Source organism: Eptesicus fuscus, chromosome 13, assembly GCF_027574615.1.
Source record: "Eptesicus fuscus isolate TK198812 chromosome 13, DD_ASM_mEF_20220401, whole genome shotgun sequence".
Classification (NCBI taxonomy): Eukaryota; Metazoa; Chordata; class Mammalia; order Chiroptera; family Vespertilionidae; genus Eptesicus; species Eptesicus fuscus.
This window is the reverse complement of record NC_072485.1, coordinates 75827392-75845157: the sequence shown is the minus strand read 5'-3', so window position 1 is coordinate 75845157 and position 17766 is coordinate 75827392. Positions and strand designations below refer to the sequence as shown.

At 49.6% G+C, this 17766-nt stretch overlaps 1 protein-coding gene across 1 annotated transcript in view; it reads left to right on the top strand.

The window, feature by feature from the left end:
* Positions 1–17766, top strand: part of NAT10 (N-acetyltransferase 10) — a 33065-nt gene that overhangs the window by 4636 nt on the left and 10663 nt on the right. The window contains exons 4-16 of the mRNA XM_008146820.3: positions 1500–1671; positions 2970–3092; positions 4750–4811; positions 6575–6689; positions 6779–6886; positions 7217–7350; positions 8512–8605; positions 8739–8837; positions 12233–12369; positions 15209–15333; positions 15759–15909; positions 16145–16241; positions 16993–17109. Of these exons, the coding sequence (XP_008145042.2) occupies positions 1500–1671; positions 2970–3092; positions 4750–4811; positions 6575–6689; positions 6779–6886; positions 7217–7350; positions 8512–8605; positions 8739–8837; positions 12233–12369; positions 15209–15333; positions 15759–15909; positions 16145–16241; positions 16993–17109 (1534 nt within the window). The remainder of the gene's footprint in view (positions 1–1499; positions 1672–2969; positions 3093–4749; positions 4812–6574; positions 6690–6778; positions 6887–7216; positions 7351–8511; positions 8606–8738; positions 8838–12232; positions 12370–15208; positions 15334–15758; positions 15910–16144; positions 16242–16992; positions 17110–17766) is intronic.

Sequence of the window (17766 nt, the reverse complement as noted above, 5' to 3'; positions counted from 1 at the left end):
CTTATTTCTTTGAAGCTGTGAACTTAAGACTTGGGGCTGTAAATAGCAGACCTCCAGTACAAACACACTTAGGCACAAAGGGAGTGTATTGGAGAATAGGGGACAGCTCGTGTCCCTCAGGGGATGAGACTTCAGCTCTGCTTCGGGCTGTAGAGCCACAATGCTCCCAGTCTTTGCTCATTCTCTCATCTCTGCATGTCTGCTCTGTTTTTCCCCACTTTAGCTCAGCTTTCTGTTTTCTTTTTTAAATGTTTTTATTGATTTTAGAGAGAGAGAGGAACGGAGAGGGAGAGAGAGAAACATTGATTGGCTGCCTCCTGCATGCCCCCTACTAGGAATCAAGCCTGAAACCTGGGCCTGTGGCCTGACTGGGAATTGAACCTGCAAACCTCTTGGTGCATGGGACAGTGCTCAACCAACTGAGCCACACTGTCCAGGGCAGCTTTCTGTTTTCTGTTGTCCCTATTGCAGACACACACTTGAGGTTTATATGTAGAAATCAGTCTTTCTCCCTAATTCTTGTGGAAAGACCCCTCTCCCCTGAGCCACTGAGCCAGGGGAGGCGGGTCAGTTTCCCAGCAAAAACGTGGCAGTTCTACCGACGCTCTGTGTGTGGAGGAGCCCGGGGTGCAGAATGCTGTCGCCTGGCAGACAACCTCAGAAATGCCCTCCTTTTCTTCCTCGGACCACTTTCCTGCGCTCTTCTCTTCCCTGTGACTGTGTTTTCTCCTATGCTGAGCCCAGCTAGCGTGTGTGGTTCTGTCCTCGGGCCTCTTCCTTCATTCCCAAGTGCGTTTGGCTCTGATGCTGACTCTCAAGTCGTATCTCCAGCTCTGGCTGCTCTCTGCTGTGGTGGAACTTCCTGCCTTCACACCTGCTCCTCCGCTGCTCTGGGGCCACTGCTGCCTCTGTCATCACCTCGCGAGTGCTCCCACCTCGCAGGGCTGCCTCCTTCCTGGAGCTTTTCCCCGGTCCCGCAGCCCCGTCTCCTCTTGCAGCGCCTGTCACCCTGCAGTGTTGTCTTAGGTTAGAACTGCTTGGGGACTCGATCCCACAGTGTGGGAAGGAAGTGATGGATCCCTTTAGGAAAGCTGAGCAAACTAGCCTGCCATCACCACGCCTTTCCCAGGTGTTCTGGGGAGGGCGCCCTGTAGCTGAAGCAGTGGCTTGAGACTGAGGTAACGAGGCCACTGAGGTTGGTTTCAAGCTCTGGCTCTGGCCAAAAGAGGTTTAGGTACTCTCCTCACCCTTCTCTTAAAGTGACAGAGCAGGATGGCAGAGCTCACACACAGGCTTGCCTCTGTCTGCCTCCGAAGCCCAGCTTCCAAACCACTCTGCTCCAGTGCCGCTCTGGTTTCTTCACCTTTCCGGGGAGGGGATCAGCCCTACAATTTCCAGGTTCCCTCCCGGCTCTGAGGGTCTAAGCAGGTGATCATGCGCTCCCAGTTCTCTAGCCCCTCTGGTTAACTGGCTCTCATGGGAATGGGGGGTGATTGCAGTCACCGGAAGAAAAGAATGCGTCAGCTGCAGAAAAAAATAAAGAACGGAACACTGAGCATAAAGCAAGACGACCCCTTTGAACTCTTTGTCGCCGCCACAAACATTCGCTACTGCTACTACAATGAGACGCACAAGATCCTGGGCAATACCTTCGGCATGTGTGTTCTCCAGGTGAGTGACATCCTCCGGCCTGGCCTGGAGTCAGCATTGGGGGGTGCTGGGCTGTCTGGTTCCCCAGGAGAGCAGTGGGCAGCAAGAGAGAAGATTCACATGAGCCCTCCTCTCCCAAGTATTATCAGCGGTAATATCAGTATTTGGCCACTTTCAAACAAACGAGGATTCATCCCGTATTAAGAGAACAGTTCCTACTTAAAGGGGCACTTGGCTGGTGATACCAACACTGGCAGTGATGTTCTGTCACAACTGAGCCTAACAGGCCAAAGCTGATGAAGAAAGCGCTGTGACCTTCAAGTGACCCCAGGACCCCAGGTCTTGATTGGAAATAACTGAAAACTTTGGTGGCAGGTTGGACTTGTTTTAACCAACTGTGTACAGACCTGTGCACTCATGTCCTGTCCAGAGTGCCTGACTGGCATAACCCCACCAACACTCTCCTGCCCCTTCAAGTCCTTAAACTCCCCTCACTCTCACCTCCCCACCCCCCAAACTATCCAGTGAATTTCTTCACTGGTATGTATTATTTTGTCTGGCAAGTTAATAGACTGTTTCACATTTGTCTTTGTTTTGAGCTCTCATGGTCTTTGTTTTATTCTTTGATTCACGCACAAAAAAAGACATTTAAGCACAAATCCCCACATTTTGGTATGTATTTACATGTACAGTTATGATTACATACATTGTAAAGCAGACCTTACAACATATAAATTAAGAAAATCATGACTAGAAGTTCTAATTTTTTACCCCCTCTTCCTTCCAGTGGGTTGTGCCACCCACTGCTGGCTTGCATCCCACCTTGGAGGCAGGAAAAAGCATTTTGCCTCATACTCCCTTGATTACTGACCCATAGGAAGTGTTGTTAAGCTCACCACTGTTACACTGTTACCAGTTGCAGTGACTATGGCTCCTTTAAGCAATGGCTCCCCCATGTGGTGCAGTTGAGTTTTGTCAGTTACAGTTTCCATCTATAAACATATCAGAAAATGAATGAGAGATGTTTCTGAAATTCAAGTTTGAATCAGTGAAGACTAGAGGGTGGCTGTCCAAAATGCATGTTATCAGAGATGATTAGAAACACTTTTGACATGTAAAACCAGGTACCCCTGGGCTGGGCTTCCTGTGGTACCCCTAAGTAAGGGTAAGGGTGTGTGTGTGTCCGGTAAGTTGGGTGAGGGGTGTGGTCTCGAGCTTGTACTCTGCAGCCCTCCTTTTACTTCAGCACCTGGCCCTTGGGTAAGCTCCCGAGTGGGTACTCTGCACGGCCAGCCCTTTCTGAAACCTCTTTCTTCCAGGATTTTGAAGCTTTAACTCCAAACCTGCTGGCCAGGACTGTAGAAACAGTGGAAGGGGGTGGGCTGGTGGTTATCCTCCTGCGGACCATGAACTCACTCAAGCAGTTGTACACGATGACCATGGTAAGTGTCTGTTTTGTAACTTCATTGTGGGGGGCTCAGATCAGTTGTTTTTACTGGAGACCACTTTGAAGAATTCCTGTGGAGCAACTCCAGTGAGCGGCCAGCACGGTCTCTGGGCTGGGAGCTCTCGGACCGCAGCTAATGAGGAAGCACTGCAGCGAAATCTCAGCGGCCCTGAGTGTGCCTAGGAATCTCTGAATTTTGCATTTGCTGCTGGGCATTTGCAAATTCTATTCCAGTGAGATTCAGAGGCAATGCAGCTGTCACAGAGTTAAATTTCTGAAATAGTGATCGCAGAGACTCGTGCCAGTGCCTAAATCTGTGTGTTGCAAAAAAGGGGGCTGTGCGCAGAGTTCTTCACTGGCCTTTATCCTAATGGAGAATGAAGGGCCATTTTCACTCCCACGTTAGCAACAACTTGGACTCTGGGAGGGGTAGTTTAGTCCCAAAGCAGAGGACATGGTCAGGAGGGGGGATACGTCTCATCGGATGCCACGTGGGTGTTCCAAACAGCAGGTTTGGAGTCCTGTCCACTGCCCAGCTGTTCTGAAATGGTGTAGGATTGGCGTCAGGGTTTGTGAGCTGCATTCAGCCGGTGAAATGGACTTTGCTCAGATCTTAGTACCTGCTTCCTGTCACCACTCCTCCTCCCTTACTTGTCACTATAGCCCCTCTGGCCTCCTTGAAAGTCCTCAGACATGCCCAGCACACTCTCACCTCCTGGCCTTTGCACTTGCTGTGCCCAGGCGAAAGTCTGCATGGCTCTCTTCCTCACTTCCTTCAGGTCCCTGCTCGAATATCACCTCCTCAGTGTGGTCTCTTCTCACAGCCTGTTGAGAGTAGGGGGTTTTGTCAGTTACTCCTTTAACCTGCATTCTTTCTCTTTAAAGCATTGGTCTGCAAACTCATTAGTCAACAGAGCGGTAAACCGCGGCTCGCGAGCCCCTGTTTGCCGACCACTGCTTTAAAGCATTTTACAGCTCCTGTGCTAGTCTTTAAACTGCATGAGAGCAGGGCCTTCGTTTTCTCCCTGGAAGAGTGCCTGGTCGTTAGTAAGCACTCATTAGATATTTGTGAATGAACAAGTGACTCTGTGCCACAGCAGTTGGTTTGTTCTTCCTCCCTCTCTTACTTGGCTGCCTGCTTATCACCTCAGGCCCTTCCCTTTCTACCCCGTTAAGCAGTCTCCCCCGCCCCCTTTTGCTATCATCGCACCCTCTTTGCTCATTTGTAGCGTTTGCCAAAACTTTATCTGTTTGCTCATTTGTCTCCCTCTAATCATGGGGCTGTAAGCTCCAGAACAGAGGTCATGCTTACTAAACACTAGCGTGTGCCCAGCATGTCTGCCATGGCTGGCGTTGTTGGTATGTATTTTTTTTTTAGTGAACGAATGGATACATTTTTTGATGCTGGATAAAATGTGGACAGAGTCAGAGATGCGGTGAGGGGATAAGGAGCATGGCACTTGGTGTCTGATCCCAGTTCCAGCAGAGCATTTGGCCAGTTCAGCGCAGCGGGTTATGGAGAAGTGGGTTTGGTTTCCAGCAGCATCGCTGGCGCCTCCTTTCTCCGAGGGCTGCTCCATGGAACTTCTTCCCTGTGGACCCTGCGCCTCGGCCCTCTGTGGATGCCTCTGTTAATGGATGTTCTCTTCTAGGACGTGCATTCAAGATACAGGACAGAGGCTCATCAGGACGTGGTGGGAAGATTTAATGAGAGGTAGGTGTAGCATATTTCTCAGGCCTTTATTGTGGGGAGCCACCGTGGGAGGGATGTTTTATCTCGGAGAGTTGGGCTTCTGTCTGAGGGGAGGTAGCACCGGAGCCCAAATGGTGAGACCTTGGACAGCAGCAGCTGTGAAACTAACGGAAAGCAGTGCAAGCGAGTGGGAAGCTGGGCCGGGAGGCCTGGATTCTGTCTCGCTCCCGGCCCTCACCAAGTCCGCCCCCTCTCCGGCTCTCAGCTAACTCATCTGTCAGAGGGGTGATTTGTCTGGGTCACTGTTTCCCGAAATGCATTTTGCAGAACACTAGTGTTGTTGTTTTTTTTAAATTTTTATTGATTTCAGAGAGGAAGGGAGAGGGAGAGAGAGTTAAAAACATCAGTGATGAGAGAGAATCATTGATTGGTTGCCTCCTGCACGCCCCCAACTGGGGATCGAGCCTGCAATCGGGGCATGTGCCCTTGACCAGAATCGAGTCCGGGACAGGCTGAGGCTCTATCCACTGAGCCAAACCGGCCAGGGCGAACACGAGTGTTTTAAGGGGGACCTTCTGACAAAAGGGTTGTGTGGCCCAGTGTGTCTGGGGAATGCTGGCACTGCTCCTTTATGAAGGGTCACATTAGCCTGTTGTGGCCTCGGAAAGTCCTGCAGCAGCAGGGGCCTGTTGAACGGATGCTTCCCCACGTGTATTTGGCCACGGGGCCCTTTTGCAGGGAACTCCAGTTAGCAGCCCGTGAGGCACCTTGAGAAGCGGTGGCCCTGAGCAGTAGTTCTCAGCCGGAGCCGTTGGGCGCCGGGGGATTTGGCAACGCCTGGAGCCATTTTGATTGTCATGCCTTGCGGGAGGGGGTGTGGTAGAGGGTGCTACTGGCATCTAGTGGGTAGAGGCCAGGGATCTGCTCAACAGCTTAAAAGCCACAGAGCAACAAAGAGTGATCTGGTCTAAAATGCCAGGAGTGCTGAGGGTGAGCAATCCTGGCCTTGAGCCCTGGGGCCTCTCTGAGCCTGACTCCTGGAGCAGGACAGGAAGTTACGCTGTGCTCCCCGAAGCCTGTGAACGAACGCAGCGTGAGGCCTTTCTCTTGCATCTGTGGGAGAGTTCCAAGTTCATAGCCAAACACATGTTTTCCTACATGCAAGACTGTTTATGTTCTGTTTCTTAAGGGAGCTTTCCTGTCTTCCCTTTCCTTTATCCTTTCTTCCTGTGACAGCAGGTAAATCCATTTGTGCATGTTTCTCTGTGTGAGCGGTGAGCACATGGCGGGTGGGTTTGGAGGTCCCCATTTAAGGGAGCCCGGAGACACCATAGTGCTAAAGGGTGAGGGGGATGTGGGAAGGGCCAAATGGCACAGGGAACAGTGGCGGCTGTGCACAGAGGAATGCTTGTGAGCAGCCTCTCGAGAGTTCTAGGCTTTCTCTGCTGCATGAAGCAGGCCCTGGCTGGTGTGGCTCAGTGGGTTGGGCCGAAGGGTTGTCAGTTGATCCCAGCCGGGTACATGGCCAGGTTGCAGGCTCAGTCCCCGGGGGCATGCAGGGGCAGCTGATCGATGTTTGTCTCTCTCCCTCTCTGAAATCAATTAGGAAAAAAAAGAAATCTGTTCAGGTGCCCTGGAGCGGAGCTGTTCTCCCATTGCTCTCCGACTGGGTTTTGACTTCCTCTGGCTCCTCAGAGACGTGGGGCCGGATGATTAGCCACACTTTGCTGTGTAGACATTGTCCTCTCCCCCCAACACCTCACGGTGGTGGTTTTGCTCCTCAGGTTTATTCTTTCTCTGGCCTCCTGTAAGAAGTGTCTCGTCATTGATGACCAGCTCAACATCCTGCCCATCTCCTCCCACGCGGCCAGCATTGAGGCCCTCCCTCCCCAGGCCCCGGTGAGTCGGCCTGGGTCCGAGAATCTGGGGAGGCTGCCTTGTCTGTCGAACTCTCCCGTGGCAGTGGCAAACCTTCTCTCCTCTGCTAGGATGAGAGTCTCGGTCCTTCTGACCTGGAGCTGAAGGAGCTGAAGGAGAGCCTGCAGGACACGCAGCCTGTGGGCGTGTTGGTGGACTGCTGCAGGACCCTAGACCAGGTGAGTGGCATTCGGGCGTTCCCTGTCCCGGAATACATAGCACAGAGGGGTGACTGTAACGTGCAGAAAGCAACACGCCAAGTCAAAGCTTGGATCCTCCCTGGGGAAGGCGTTTTCTCTTGCTCAGACTCAGCAGGGCTTTCTGTCTTGTCTGGGTTCACAACAGAAGTCCAGGATTACGTTGCCCCCGTACCCCCAGGAACAGTTCAGGCCTGTGAGAACTGCCCCCTTTGATTTGGCCTTGGCATCAGCCTGATTCTCCAGGGGATGGGGGTAGATGGCTGGAACTCAGCCTTTCTCAGAGCTCACCTAATGCATGTCTTTCCACAGGCCAAAGCTGTCCTGAAATTCATCGAGGGGATCTCTGAAAAGACCCTGAGGAGTACCGTTGCACTCACGGCTGCCCGAGGGAGGGGAAAATCTGCCGCCCTGGGATTGGCTATTGCTGGGGCAGTGGCTTTTGGGTAAGAGGGCCCGAGTCCCCATCTTTAGGAACTCTGGGCTCTGGGGGGAGCAGTGTGCGGATTAGGTAGGGCTCAGCGGGCTGGGAGGCTTCTGGGGCTGAGCAGGCTCCTGGTGATTTCTTTGGGGGTTGAGTTCCTGTCTAGAAACAGCAGCACATTCCCCGACTCTTAGGTGCAAACACACATGTGCAGGCAGACACAGACACACTCCAGGGCCTCTGTGGTCACTTTAAAGTTGAGCAAACACAAAAGCAAAGAAATGCTGGTGAGAAACTAAAATTCCCAGGATATGAGAATGTGTACGACCAGCTTTGCTGACTGAGAAAAGTATAAGTTTGACGTTTTAATAATTTTGAGCAATAGAAGATCTTGTTTGCTTCTGAGGAGCTGCCTTGCATGTGATGTTACTTCTGTCTTCTGCCCTGAGTGGGAGATTCATGCAGCGGCCAGCAGAGTACCTGCTTCCGACTTCACAGACATAAGCAGTGGACCTAGGAGACGGTGTTCTCCGATACTCGCCGTCTTCCGTGGTGCTCCCAGTCGCTCTGAGCGTTGTATAGATGGAGGAACGTCCCAGTGACTGCTGAGATCCTGAGCAAGTCAGAGCCAGCAGCCCTGGGCTGAACTCAGCTCCGAGTCCTTCGTTCTTCTTGCTGCTCCCAGGGTACCGGCCGGCCCTCAGCTGTGAGCACCTGTTCAGCCACAGGACACCCGAAGGTGTGCTGCGGCCTCGGCCCGAGTGCCGGTGCAGCTCTCTGGCCTCACAGTGTGCAGCGCTCTCAGCACCGCTCGTGGTCAGTGTGCCGTCCCTCTCGCGCCAGGGCACAGGCCCGGGAGCAGCGTGCCGGCTCTGCGCTGAGGGATGGTCCCCACAGCGCCTCTTAGTGCGTTTTCACGTGTCGGTAGCTAATTGCAGGACATGCTGCCTTCGAGCTGTTAGTGCTTTCCTTCGTTTGGGAGGAAAAAATCCTCATGTCCGGAGTTGCTTTGTTTTTCCTCCTGATTCTCTGCCCCCCCCTCTCCCCAATGCCTCCTCCCATCATTGTTTGGTCATTACCTGTGTGACCTGGGCAAACAAAAATGTGTTCTTTTTTTCTTAAGTTCCCTAAACAGGTCTTAGATTTCTTAATTACTTAAATGTCTTCTTCTTTTGTTCAATAGGTACTCCAACATCTTTGTTACCTCCCCAAGCCCTGATAACCTCCACACTCTGTTTGAGTTTGTATTTAAAGGATTTGATGCACTGCAATATCAGGTAGGAGGTCAGGATAAGAGTTACTTTTGGTTGAGTGCTGAGTTTAAATCCAGGGCAAGTCTTTAGAATGCATGCTTGCTTTCTTACTATTCCATTTCTAAAGCTTGTCACTGGTTTCCCTCTTCCCCATCAGGAGCATCTGGATTATGAGATTATTCAGTCTTTAAATCCCGAATTCAACAAAGCAGTGATCAGAGTGAATGTGTTCCGAGAACACAGGCAGACCGTTCAGGTGAGGCTCGCTCCCAGCCCTGCTGAGTGGGGGGGTGTCCCGCTGGTGTTCAGCGCTCCAAGGTGTTTTCTGGTACAGTCACTTTATGTCCTGTGTAAGCGCATGTCTTTTAGACGGTGGTTGTTTTAGGGTAAACCTGTTCCAGATTTTCAGCCTCTTCTAAAGAAAAACATTCAAACAAACTAACATATGTATGTAGCCAGATTGGAAAGTTGCAGTTTTGACCCATGGAAATGGAGTAAGTGGGCCCTGACTGGTTTGGCTCAGTGGATACAGCATCGGCCTGCAGACTCAAGGGTCCCAGGTTCGATTCCAGTCAATGGCATGTGCCTTGGTTGCGGGCACATCCCCAGTAGGGGGTGTGCAGGAGGCAGCTGATCGATGTTTCTAACTCTCTATCCCTCTCCCTTCCTCTCTGTAAAAAATCAATAAAACATATTTAAAAAAAAAAAAAAAGAAAATGGAGTAAGTGGGACTGAGAGTATGCTAATCTGCTAAAAGAAGTACAGTTGTTCTGACAACAGTTCTAATTTTGCTTAGTTACAGCAGATTTTGAAATGGTGCATCAGTAACCTCACCATTTCAAAGAAAAAGAACTTTTCAAAAATGGACTGAGTCTTAGTGAGCGGCCTCTTTTCCCTTTTAAACTGTTTCACTGACAGCTGTATAAATCTCCAGGGCTTTGCAAGCCCGAATGGTCGGCACTTGTCCGAAGGCCGCAGTTTGGTTAAATCGTAGAGAAGCATCAGTGTGACTGGCTTGCGGAAGGGATGGAGGCCCACAGGCCGCTGGTGGAGGAGGTTCTTTGGTTATCGCTGGGGTTGGGTGGGTGGGAAGCGGGCAGGCTAACTTGGCAGTGTATGCCCTTGACCTTGCTGCCTGTTGGGGAGCTATGCCCGTGAAGGAGGCTCCCCCCCCCCCCCTTTTTAAAATATATATTTTACTGATTTTAGTGAGGAAGGGAGAGGGAGAGGGAGATAGAAACATCAATGATGAGAGAGAATCATTGATTGGCTGCCTCTTGCACACCCCCTACTGGGAATCGAGCCTGCAACCCAGGCATGTGCCCTTGGCTGGAATTGAACCTGGGACCCTTCAGTCCGCAGGCCAACACTCTATCCACTGAGCCAAACCGGCTAGGGCTGGCATGCCTTTTTATCAGAGTCCAGATTATAAGTGATGTTAAGTGTTTCTGCCTTTTACCTAAGGATCTTAATTTTTTCTTAGAAGGTCTCTTTCTAGAATCTCATTCTGTACTTTTCTTCCCATTTTGCCTGATTCCCTCAGCTGAGAGGAGGGAAGACTGATGTTGGGGTGGAGGACAGGCTGCAGGCAATGAAAATACAGAGACCTGTTAAAACTGAAGAAAAATACACAAACCAAAGAAGGAAAACCTTTCCCTGAAATGCACTGGCTCAGCCCTTGCTGGTCCTTGGATTTTAAATCACCTTTGTCTCCAGACTGGAGTTTAAGCACAGAATTGGTGACCTGACTTTCTGAGGCTCCATTTACATCCCTTTGAGGCCTCCTCCTTTGTGCTAGAAATTGAAAAAAACAAACAAAACAAAACCAAAAAACAAAAAGCCAAGCCACAAAGAATATTAGATTAAAGTCTGCTGTGCCGCCTCTAGGGTACTGCTTTCTGCCTTTAAGAATCCAAGACATGGGGCCCTGTTGGGGATGTGTATCCTGCTATTCGACATGAGTGGGGTCACTGCCTCCCTGACCCGTCAACTTCGAGCAAAGCAGTTACGGAATGTTACTTGTAATGAAATACCTCAGACGCACAGAAAAACACAGACCAACATAACACTCAGATGCCCGGCAATCAGGCTTAAGAAACGTTGACGTTTTCCTGTTTGTTTCATATTTAAAAGCTATTTATATTTTTGTTATAAAGATCTAAAACATCACAGACATAGTCCCTCTTGTACCCCTCCCCCTCCCATTCCCTTCTGTCTCGCCCCATAGTAACTCTATTCTGAGATTGGTGTGTTTCCTTTCAATTCATGTGTTTATACTTTACTACATAATTATGTATCCATAAATGGTAACATGCTATACTTGTCCTTTTTCAGCTTGCCTTTTTTTACTCAACATTTGTTTTTAAGATTTGTCTAGATGGAAGCTTGTAGAACTGGTTGATGTTAAGCACTGTGTGTATACACTGCAGTTTATTTATGTTTCTAGAAGTGGAATTGTTGGGTTTTAAGGGATATGTAGCTTTCCAGCTTTCTTGGATTTTGCCAAATTCTTCTTTACCAGGCTTGTTAAGAAAATATTTTTTTATTGATTTCAGAGAGGAAGGGAAGGCAGAGAGAGATAGAAACATCAATGATGAGAAAGAATCATTGATCGGTTGCCTCCTGCAGCCCCCCCACCGGGGATCGAGCCTGTAACCTGGGCATGTGCCCTTGGTGGGAATTGAACCCGGGACCCTTTAGTCCGCAGGCCTATCTATCCACTGAGCCAAACTGGCTAAGGCACCAGGATTTTTTTTTTTTTTAGTTTTTGTTTCCTCAAGTCCTCACAAACACTGGGTGTTTACAGCTGTTTAAGTTTGCCTGTGTGTGTGGAATGGGATCTCCTGTTGTCTTCAGCATTGCCCTGATCACCAGTGCTGCTGAGTGCCTTTGTTTATGCTGATTGGTTATGCAGGTTTCTCTCATGCCCTTTTGCAAACTAAAAATAGCAGGAAACCCTGATGAGACTGAAGGAAGGAGGTGAAGCTTATGGCAAGTTTGTGGCATTAGGTGGCCAAGCTAATAATATAAATAAACGTGTGTGTGTGTGTGTGTGTGTGTGTGTGTGTGTGTGTGTGTGTGTTAAGATGGGGATAAGTCTTAGAAGTATCCCGCTAGTGCAAGGAGACGGGGCCTTTATGATGATGGTATCAGCCTGGTGCACGGTACCCAGCCCATAGTGGGTGCTCGAGAAATCAACATCCTTCCATTGGCCCCCGCTAGGGCCAAGCTGTGCCTCTAGCTCACTGACCAGAGAGAGGCTTTGGGGAAGCATGAGAAGACAGAAGAGACAGGAGAGGGAGGCACCACCTACCACAGAGGCCAGGCACCGTGCTTGTACAGATTTACCTGATTTTCCTCCCAAGCAGCCATCAGATAGCTACCTCCTCCATGTTGCCGGGGAGGACTCAGGCTGTGTGTGAAAGTGGCCCGTCTAGGGCCACACAATTGGGCGTTGAACTGTTTGAACCCAGGTGTCTGATTCCAAGCCCATTATGTTTTTGCCTGGCCAAGGAAACGTGCGAAGGAGGAATGAAAGAAAGGAGTGGGAAGGGGGAGAGAGGAGAGAGAGGCCTTCCTGATGCCTCACCAGGGACCACCGCTGGGACACTAGGTGGCCAAGCTAATGACATAAACGTGTCTTTCCCCCAGTATATACATCCCGCAGACGCCGTGAAACTGGGCCAGGCTGAGCTTGTTGTGATTGATGAAGCTGCCGCCATCCCCCTCCCCCTGGTGAAAAGCCTCCTGGGCCCCTACCTTGTGTTCATGGCATCCACCATCAACGGGTAAGGCACCTTCGGGTGTAGCCATCGCTCTTGTTGTAGGTTCTTGCATGTTAGTGGCCTGTAATGAATGTGGCCAGGGTGGGTAAGTCTGTTCCCGAAGTCAGAGACTTTGGGGCTGCTTCAGTCTCCTAGGACTCTTGCAAATGGGAGCTGACCTCTTAGTAATCAGCAGTAGCTCACCTCTGGCCCCACATGAAAGGGGCCGCACAAGTCTGAAGAACTCGGGTGCGAGTGTCTCCTCCTGTCAGTAGGCCTGATCAAGTTTTTAGGAGTATATGGATGGCAATACCAATGCCTTATACCTTAAAGTAACTACAATTAGCATAATCCAGTGGGCTTCTCATGGCTCAAGAGATTTTTTTAAAATTTTGAAATACTTAGTTCATGTTTGCTATAGAAAATTTAGGGAAAACAGGTAGGCAAAAAGAAAAAATCACCAGTGATGCGGTCATCTAGCGTCTGTTAGAATTTTGGTGTACATTTTCTGTGCATTTATTTTACCTTTTCATTTGAACAAGAACATAAACATCGTTTACATGTTGTTTTTAATTTGCTTTTTTCCATAACTATGAAATTTTCCAGGTCAGCAAATATATAACTTCAATATTGAAAATATTTTGACATGTTAGTCACATCTTGCAAAGATAATTCTATTATAGATTTATTATTGTGACTGCTTTACTTACACTGAAAATATTTAAATAAAGTGGACTTTACTTTTTTTGATAACAGCTTTGTTGAGATATAATTTGCATACCACACAATTTACCCATTTAAAGTGTATAATTCAGTTGTTTTTTAGTGTATTCACAGAGTTGTGCAATCATTACCAGTCAGTATTAGAATATTTTCATTAGCCCAAAAAGAAACCCATGCCCTATAGCTGTCAACCCCCAACCCTCCCTCCCCCTCCCCCAGCCCTAGGGAGCCACGAATCTGCTTTTTGTCTCTGTGGATTTGCCTGTTCTGGACATGCCTTATAAATGGCATCATACACTCTGTGGTCTTTGTGACTGGCTTCTTTCACTTAGCGCAATGCTTTAAGGTTCATCCGTGTGGTTTGTATTTGGCCATAAAAAGGAATCCCTTTTTATGGCCAAATCATATTCCACTGTGTGTTTATAAACATTTTGTTGTTCCATTCATCTGTTGATGGACACTTGGGCTGTTTCTGTCTTTTGGGTGTGCGGAATAATGCTGCTCTGAACGTCGGTGTGCAGGTTTTTGTGTGGACATGTTTTCAGTTTTCCTGGGCACCTACCTCAGGAGTGGAGTTACTGAGTAAAATGGTAACTTTCTGTTTAACCATTTGAGGAACTGCCAGACTGTTTTCCAAAGCAGCTGTACCATTTTACACTCTCACCAGCAGTGTACGAAGGTTCCAGTTTTTCCATATCCTTGCCAGCACCTGCCATACGTCTTTTTTACTATAGCCGTCTTAGTGAGTGCGAAGAGGCGTCTCATAGGGTCTTCGGCGCATTTCCTGTGGCTGGTGATGTGGGGCATCTTAGGCGCTTATTAGCCATTTGGATCTTTTTGAAGAAATAGCTCTTCAGGTCCTCTGCTCATTTCTAATCGGGCTGTGTTTTTTAGTTGAGTTGTAAGGGTTTCTTATACTAGTATATTCTAGACACAAGTCCTTCATCAGATATATGATTTACAGAATTTTTCTCCCATTCTGTGGTGGTTGTTTTTTTGTCACTTTCTTTTAAAAAAATTTTTTTTAATTGATTTCAGAGAGGAAAGGAGAGAGAAAGAGATAGAAATATCAATGATGAGAGACAATCATGGGTCGGCTGCCTCCTGCCCACCCCCCACTGGGGATTGAGCCCGCAACCCGGGCATGTGCCCTGACCTGGAATTGAACCGTGACCTCCTGGTTCATAGGTCATCGCTCAACCCCTGAGCCATGCCGGCCGGGCTGTCACTTTCTTTATAATATCCTTTGAAGCACAAAAGATTTTAGTTTTGTTGTGTTTATTCTTGTTTTTGTTTTTAAATAAGTAAATGAAATTATTTTAAGAAAGTTTTGCTGTGTGGAGTGGAGAGGGTGAATAAAATACTTCACAATTCCAATTTTTTGATCATTCTTTAAAAGTAGTATTTGAGTAAGAGGAAGTATGTGTATATACGCAGTACTAAGCATTATGATAATGAGCACTACAAAATGTAATAATAAGAAAGAAAGCCTGCTGAGCAGTCTGTCCTCTGGTCACTTGTGCTTGCGACCAAAGACAAGGAGGAACTAGGACTGAAAAGTGCTGGTCACGTGATCAGATTAGAGCTGATTTTCCTCCCCACCCCCAGTTCTTTCCAAGTTGTTTTATGTCACCTTTTCAGTAAAAGTAGTAATTAGAAGAATTACTTGGGTGGTGGGTTTGTTTAATCTTGATTTTTCCAAACTGGATGTTCTCTGTTCATTCCTTCAAGCTGTTGCTTCTAACAGCAGCTCTGAGTAATGGACCATATAACAGTCCTTTGGTTTCATTATGCTGAAGGCTTTACTCCCATAGCTTTTCAGTCCTTATTTAGTCCACAGCACCGTCCTGTGCGGTGTGTGGAATAGTCCCCTTGTGAGGACGAGGCTAACAGAGGTTGAGTTCCCTGCCCAGGGTACTAAGTAGATGTGCCAGGATTGGAGCCCAGGATGGCTCCGGGCGAGCCATTGTGCCCCCTGCCTCCTCGGGTGCCTGTGCTGTCCAGGAAGTTCAGAGGTGAGCAGGGCCGTCCTTGGGGAGCAGGAGTCTGCTGTTGCCACAGGATGAGGAAAGGGGTTCTTGTTCCCCGCTAGAGAAGGGATGTGGGACTTGTGCCTGATGGCCTTTGCTTTTGCTCCTAGCTACGAGGGCACTGGTCGGTCACTGTCCCTCAAGCTAATCCAGCAGCTCCGTCAGCAGAGTGCCCAGAGCCAGATCAGCACCACGGCTGAGAACAAGACCACGACCACGGCCAGGCTGGCCTCAGGTACCTGCAGCTCGAATGCCCTGCAGCGCACAGCAAGTCCTTTTCATTCTCGCTGGGCCCTTCCCCTCGTGGAGGTGGTACCAAACCCTCCCACCATCAGGCTCACTCTCCAGGGCTGGAGTTGCTTTTCTCCATAGCGTGGCCAGCCAGTGACCAGATGGGAGCCTGACGGGCCTTCTGGTGGCTGGGCCCTTGTTTGTCCCCATCTCGGGGCGTGGCTGCATTGACTTAGCGAGAGCCTTTGGGACTGTATGGCAAGCTGCACATCCGCCAGAAAAGCTTCAAACCACTCAGTTCACATTCTCCAGCCACATCTACGTGGGCGCGCTGTGACAAAGATAAAGTAGAACATTTGCCCCGCTCTTTTAGACAAAGCGTATGTAATAATTGTTTCTCACTGTGTGTGTGTTTTTTTCGGGGAGCAGCGCGAACACTGCATGAGGTTTCCCTGCAAGAGTCGATCCGATACGCCCCTGGGGACGCGGTGGAGAAGTGGCTGAACGACCTGCTGTGCCTGGACTGCCTCAACATCACTCGGATCGTGTCGGGCTGCCCCTTGCCGGAAGCCTGCGAGCTGTATCCTCCCGGGGCCCTTTGCCCTGCGAAGGGGAGGGGGCGATGAGAGAACTACAGAGGTTTCGGCCCCTTGTTTCATGGCTGCTGCTCTAGGGAACACTCAGTTTCCCGCTTTCCTTCCCTAACGTGTTTCTGCTCAGGACACGGGGTTCCTCTTCCCAGGTGACCCTCGGAAGTGGGATGTCCGGTTTGGGGCTCTCTTTGCTTTGTTTTTGTTGCTTAACTCCAGTCCCAGCTACTATGTTAACAGAGACACCCTCTTCTGCTACCACAAGGCCTCCGAAGTTTTCCTGCAGCGGCTGATGGCCCTCTACGTGGCTTCTCACTACAAGGTAGCTGCAGCTCCAACCCTTGGGTGAACTTCCGTCCCGACAGTCCCCTCTTACCTGGCTTTTCACATCTTCTCTTACCCAGTGGAGTGGCTCAGGTGACCATTCCACCAGACTTAACTGTCCTGACCTTGGCAAGGGCCAGTGACCTTGCTGGCGGGTTGCATCGCCCACTGTTGTTGAACTGGAGAGGTGGGAAGCATTGCTCATTTTAAGAAGGGGTATTTCTGTTTCTTGCCTGTCTGCTAAGCTGACAGGCTCAGATGACAGCACTTGGAACCTGCTGGTGTGTTTGACCTGAGACCAGTCTTGTATACCTCTGGGCTATTTTTAAGGAGCAGTGAGTGAGAAGTTGGGATATTTGAATGTCATATAAACTAAAGGGCACGTTGGAAAGGATTTTTGAGTGTGTAGGCAGCATTTCTGTGAACGCCTTTAATGGAAGGCTGAAGAGGTGGTGTTAGAAGTGGTGACAGGCTCTCTCAGGAGGAAGTTCCCTTCCCAGCTGAGAAACAGAACGTGCCAACTAAGCACTTCTTCGCCCGCCTGCAAGCTCAGCACTCGTGGGAGGTGACAGCAAACACTGGAGACTGAGTCCCACTCGGGTCATTTCCAAGGGTCTCGGGCTGGCTGCCCAAGACACTCGGGGGGCACTGTGCTGGGTTTGGCCGGTCCCTGGCTTGGGGAAGGTCGTTGATCCCGAGTAAAGGACACGCAGAGGAGCGGTTCTCCCTCACCTGTGTTTTGCCCACAGAACTCCCCCAACGATCTCCAGATGCTCTCTGATGCGCCTGCTCACCATCTCTTCTGCCTCTTGCCCCCCGTGCCCCCCACTCAGAACGCCCTTCCCGAGGTGCTTGCCGTCATCCAGGTACAGAAGTGGAGGCATCTGGGGGCACTGAATTTGGGAACCACTTAGGTGTTGAGGGTTAGTGGCTCAGTAACCGCAGTGGAAGCTGTTGATTGCTGGGTGTATCGAGGCAGGTGATGGTGCATCGAAAGAAAGCACCGCGGACAGAACCCAAGGCCCCGCGGTTCATGGGCGGGTGAAAGTCAGCATTGGCTCCTCCTAGGACAGAACTGGTTTGTTTCCCTCCTTCGTTACAAAAGCAGTACGTGGCACTTACACAATTAGGAGACAGATTGGGGAAAATGGTGTTTTTAATGCCTGGCATGTGTTTATGCATTTCGATATTGTTTTTCCTGTTCATAAACATGGGATCATAGTGCTTGGTAATCTGCCTTTTTTTTTTCTTGCAGCGTGTCAAATATTTAGAATTTGTATACTTTTTAAAGGCTGCATTGTATTTCATTATATGCACGTACCATGTTGTGTTTGACCATCCTCCTGCCGGTACTCGGGTCACGGTGAATTTGCACTCTTCTGTGCAGAGCTGCGTGAGCTGTGTCTTAGTGGGTGTGTGCACACGCACACCAGGAGGATGTCAGCACTCTGCCTGGTCAGTGGCAGAGTCAGGCACCCACGGGTGTAGTGGTGAAGCTTCCATTGGAAATGGATGAGTCACAG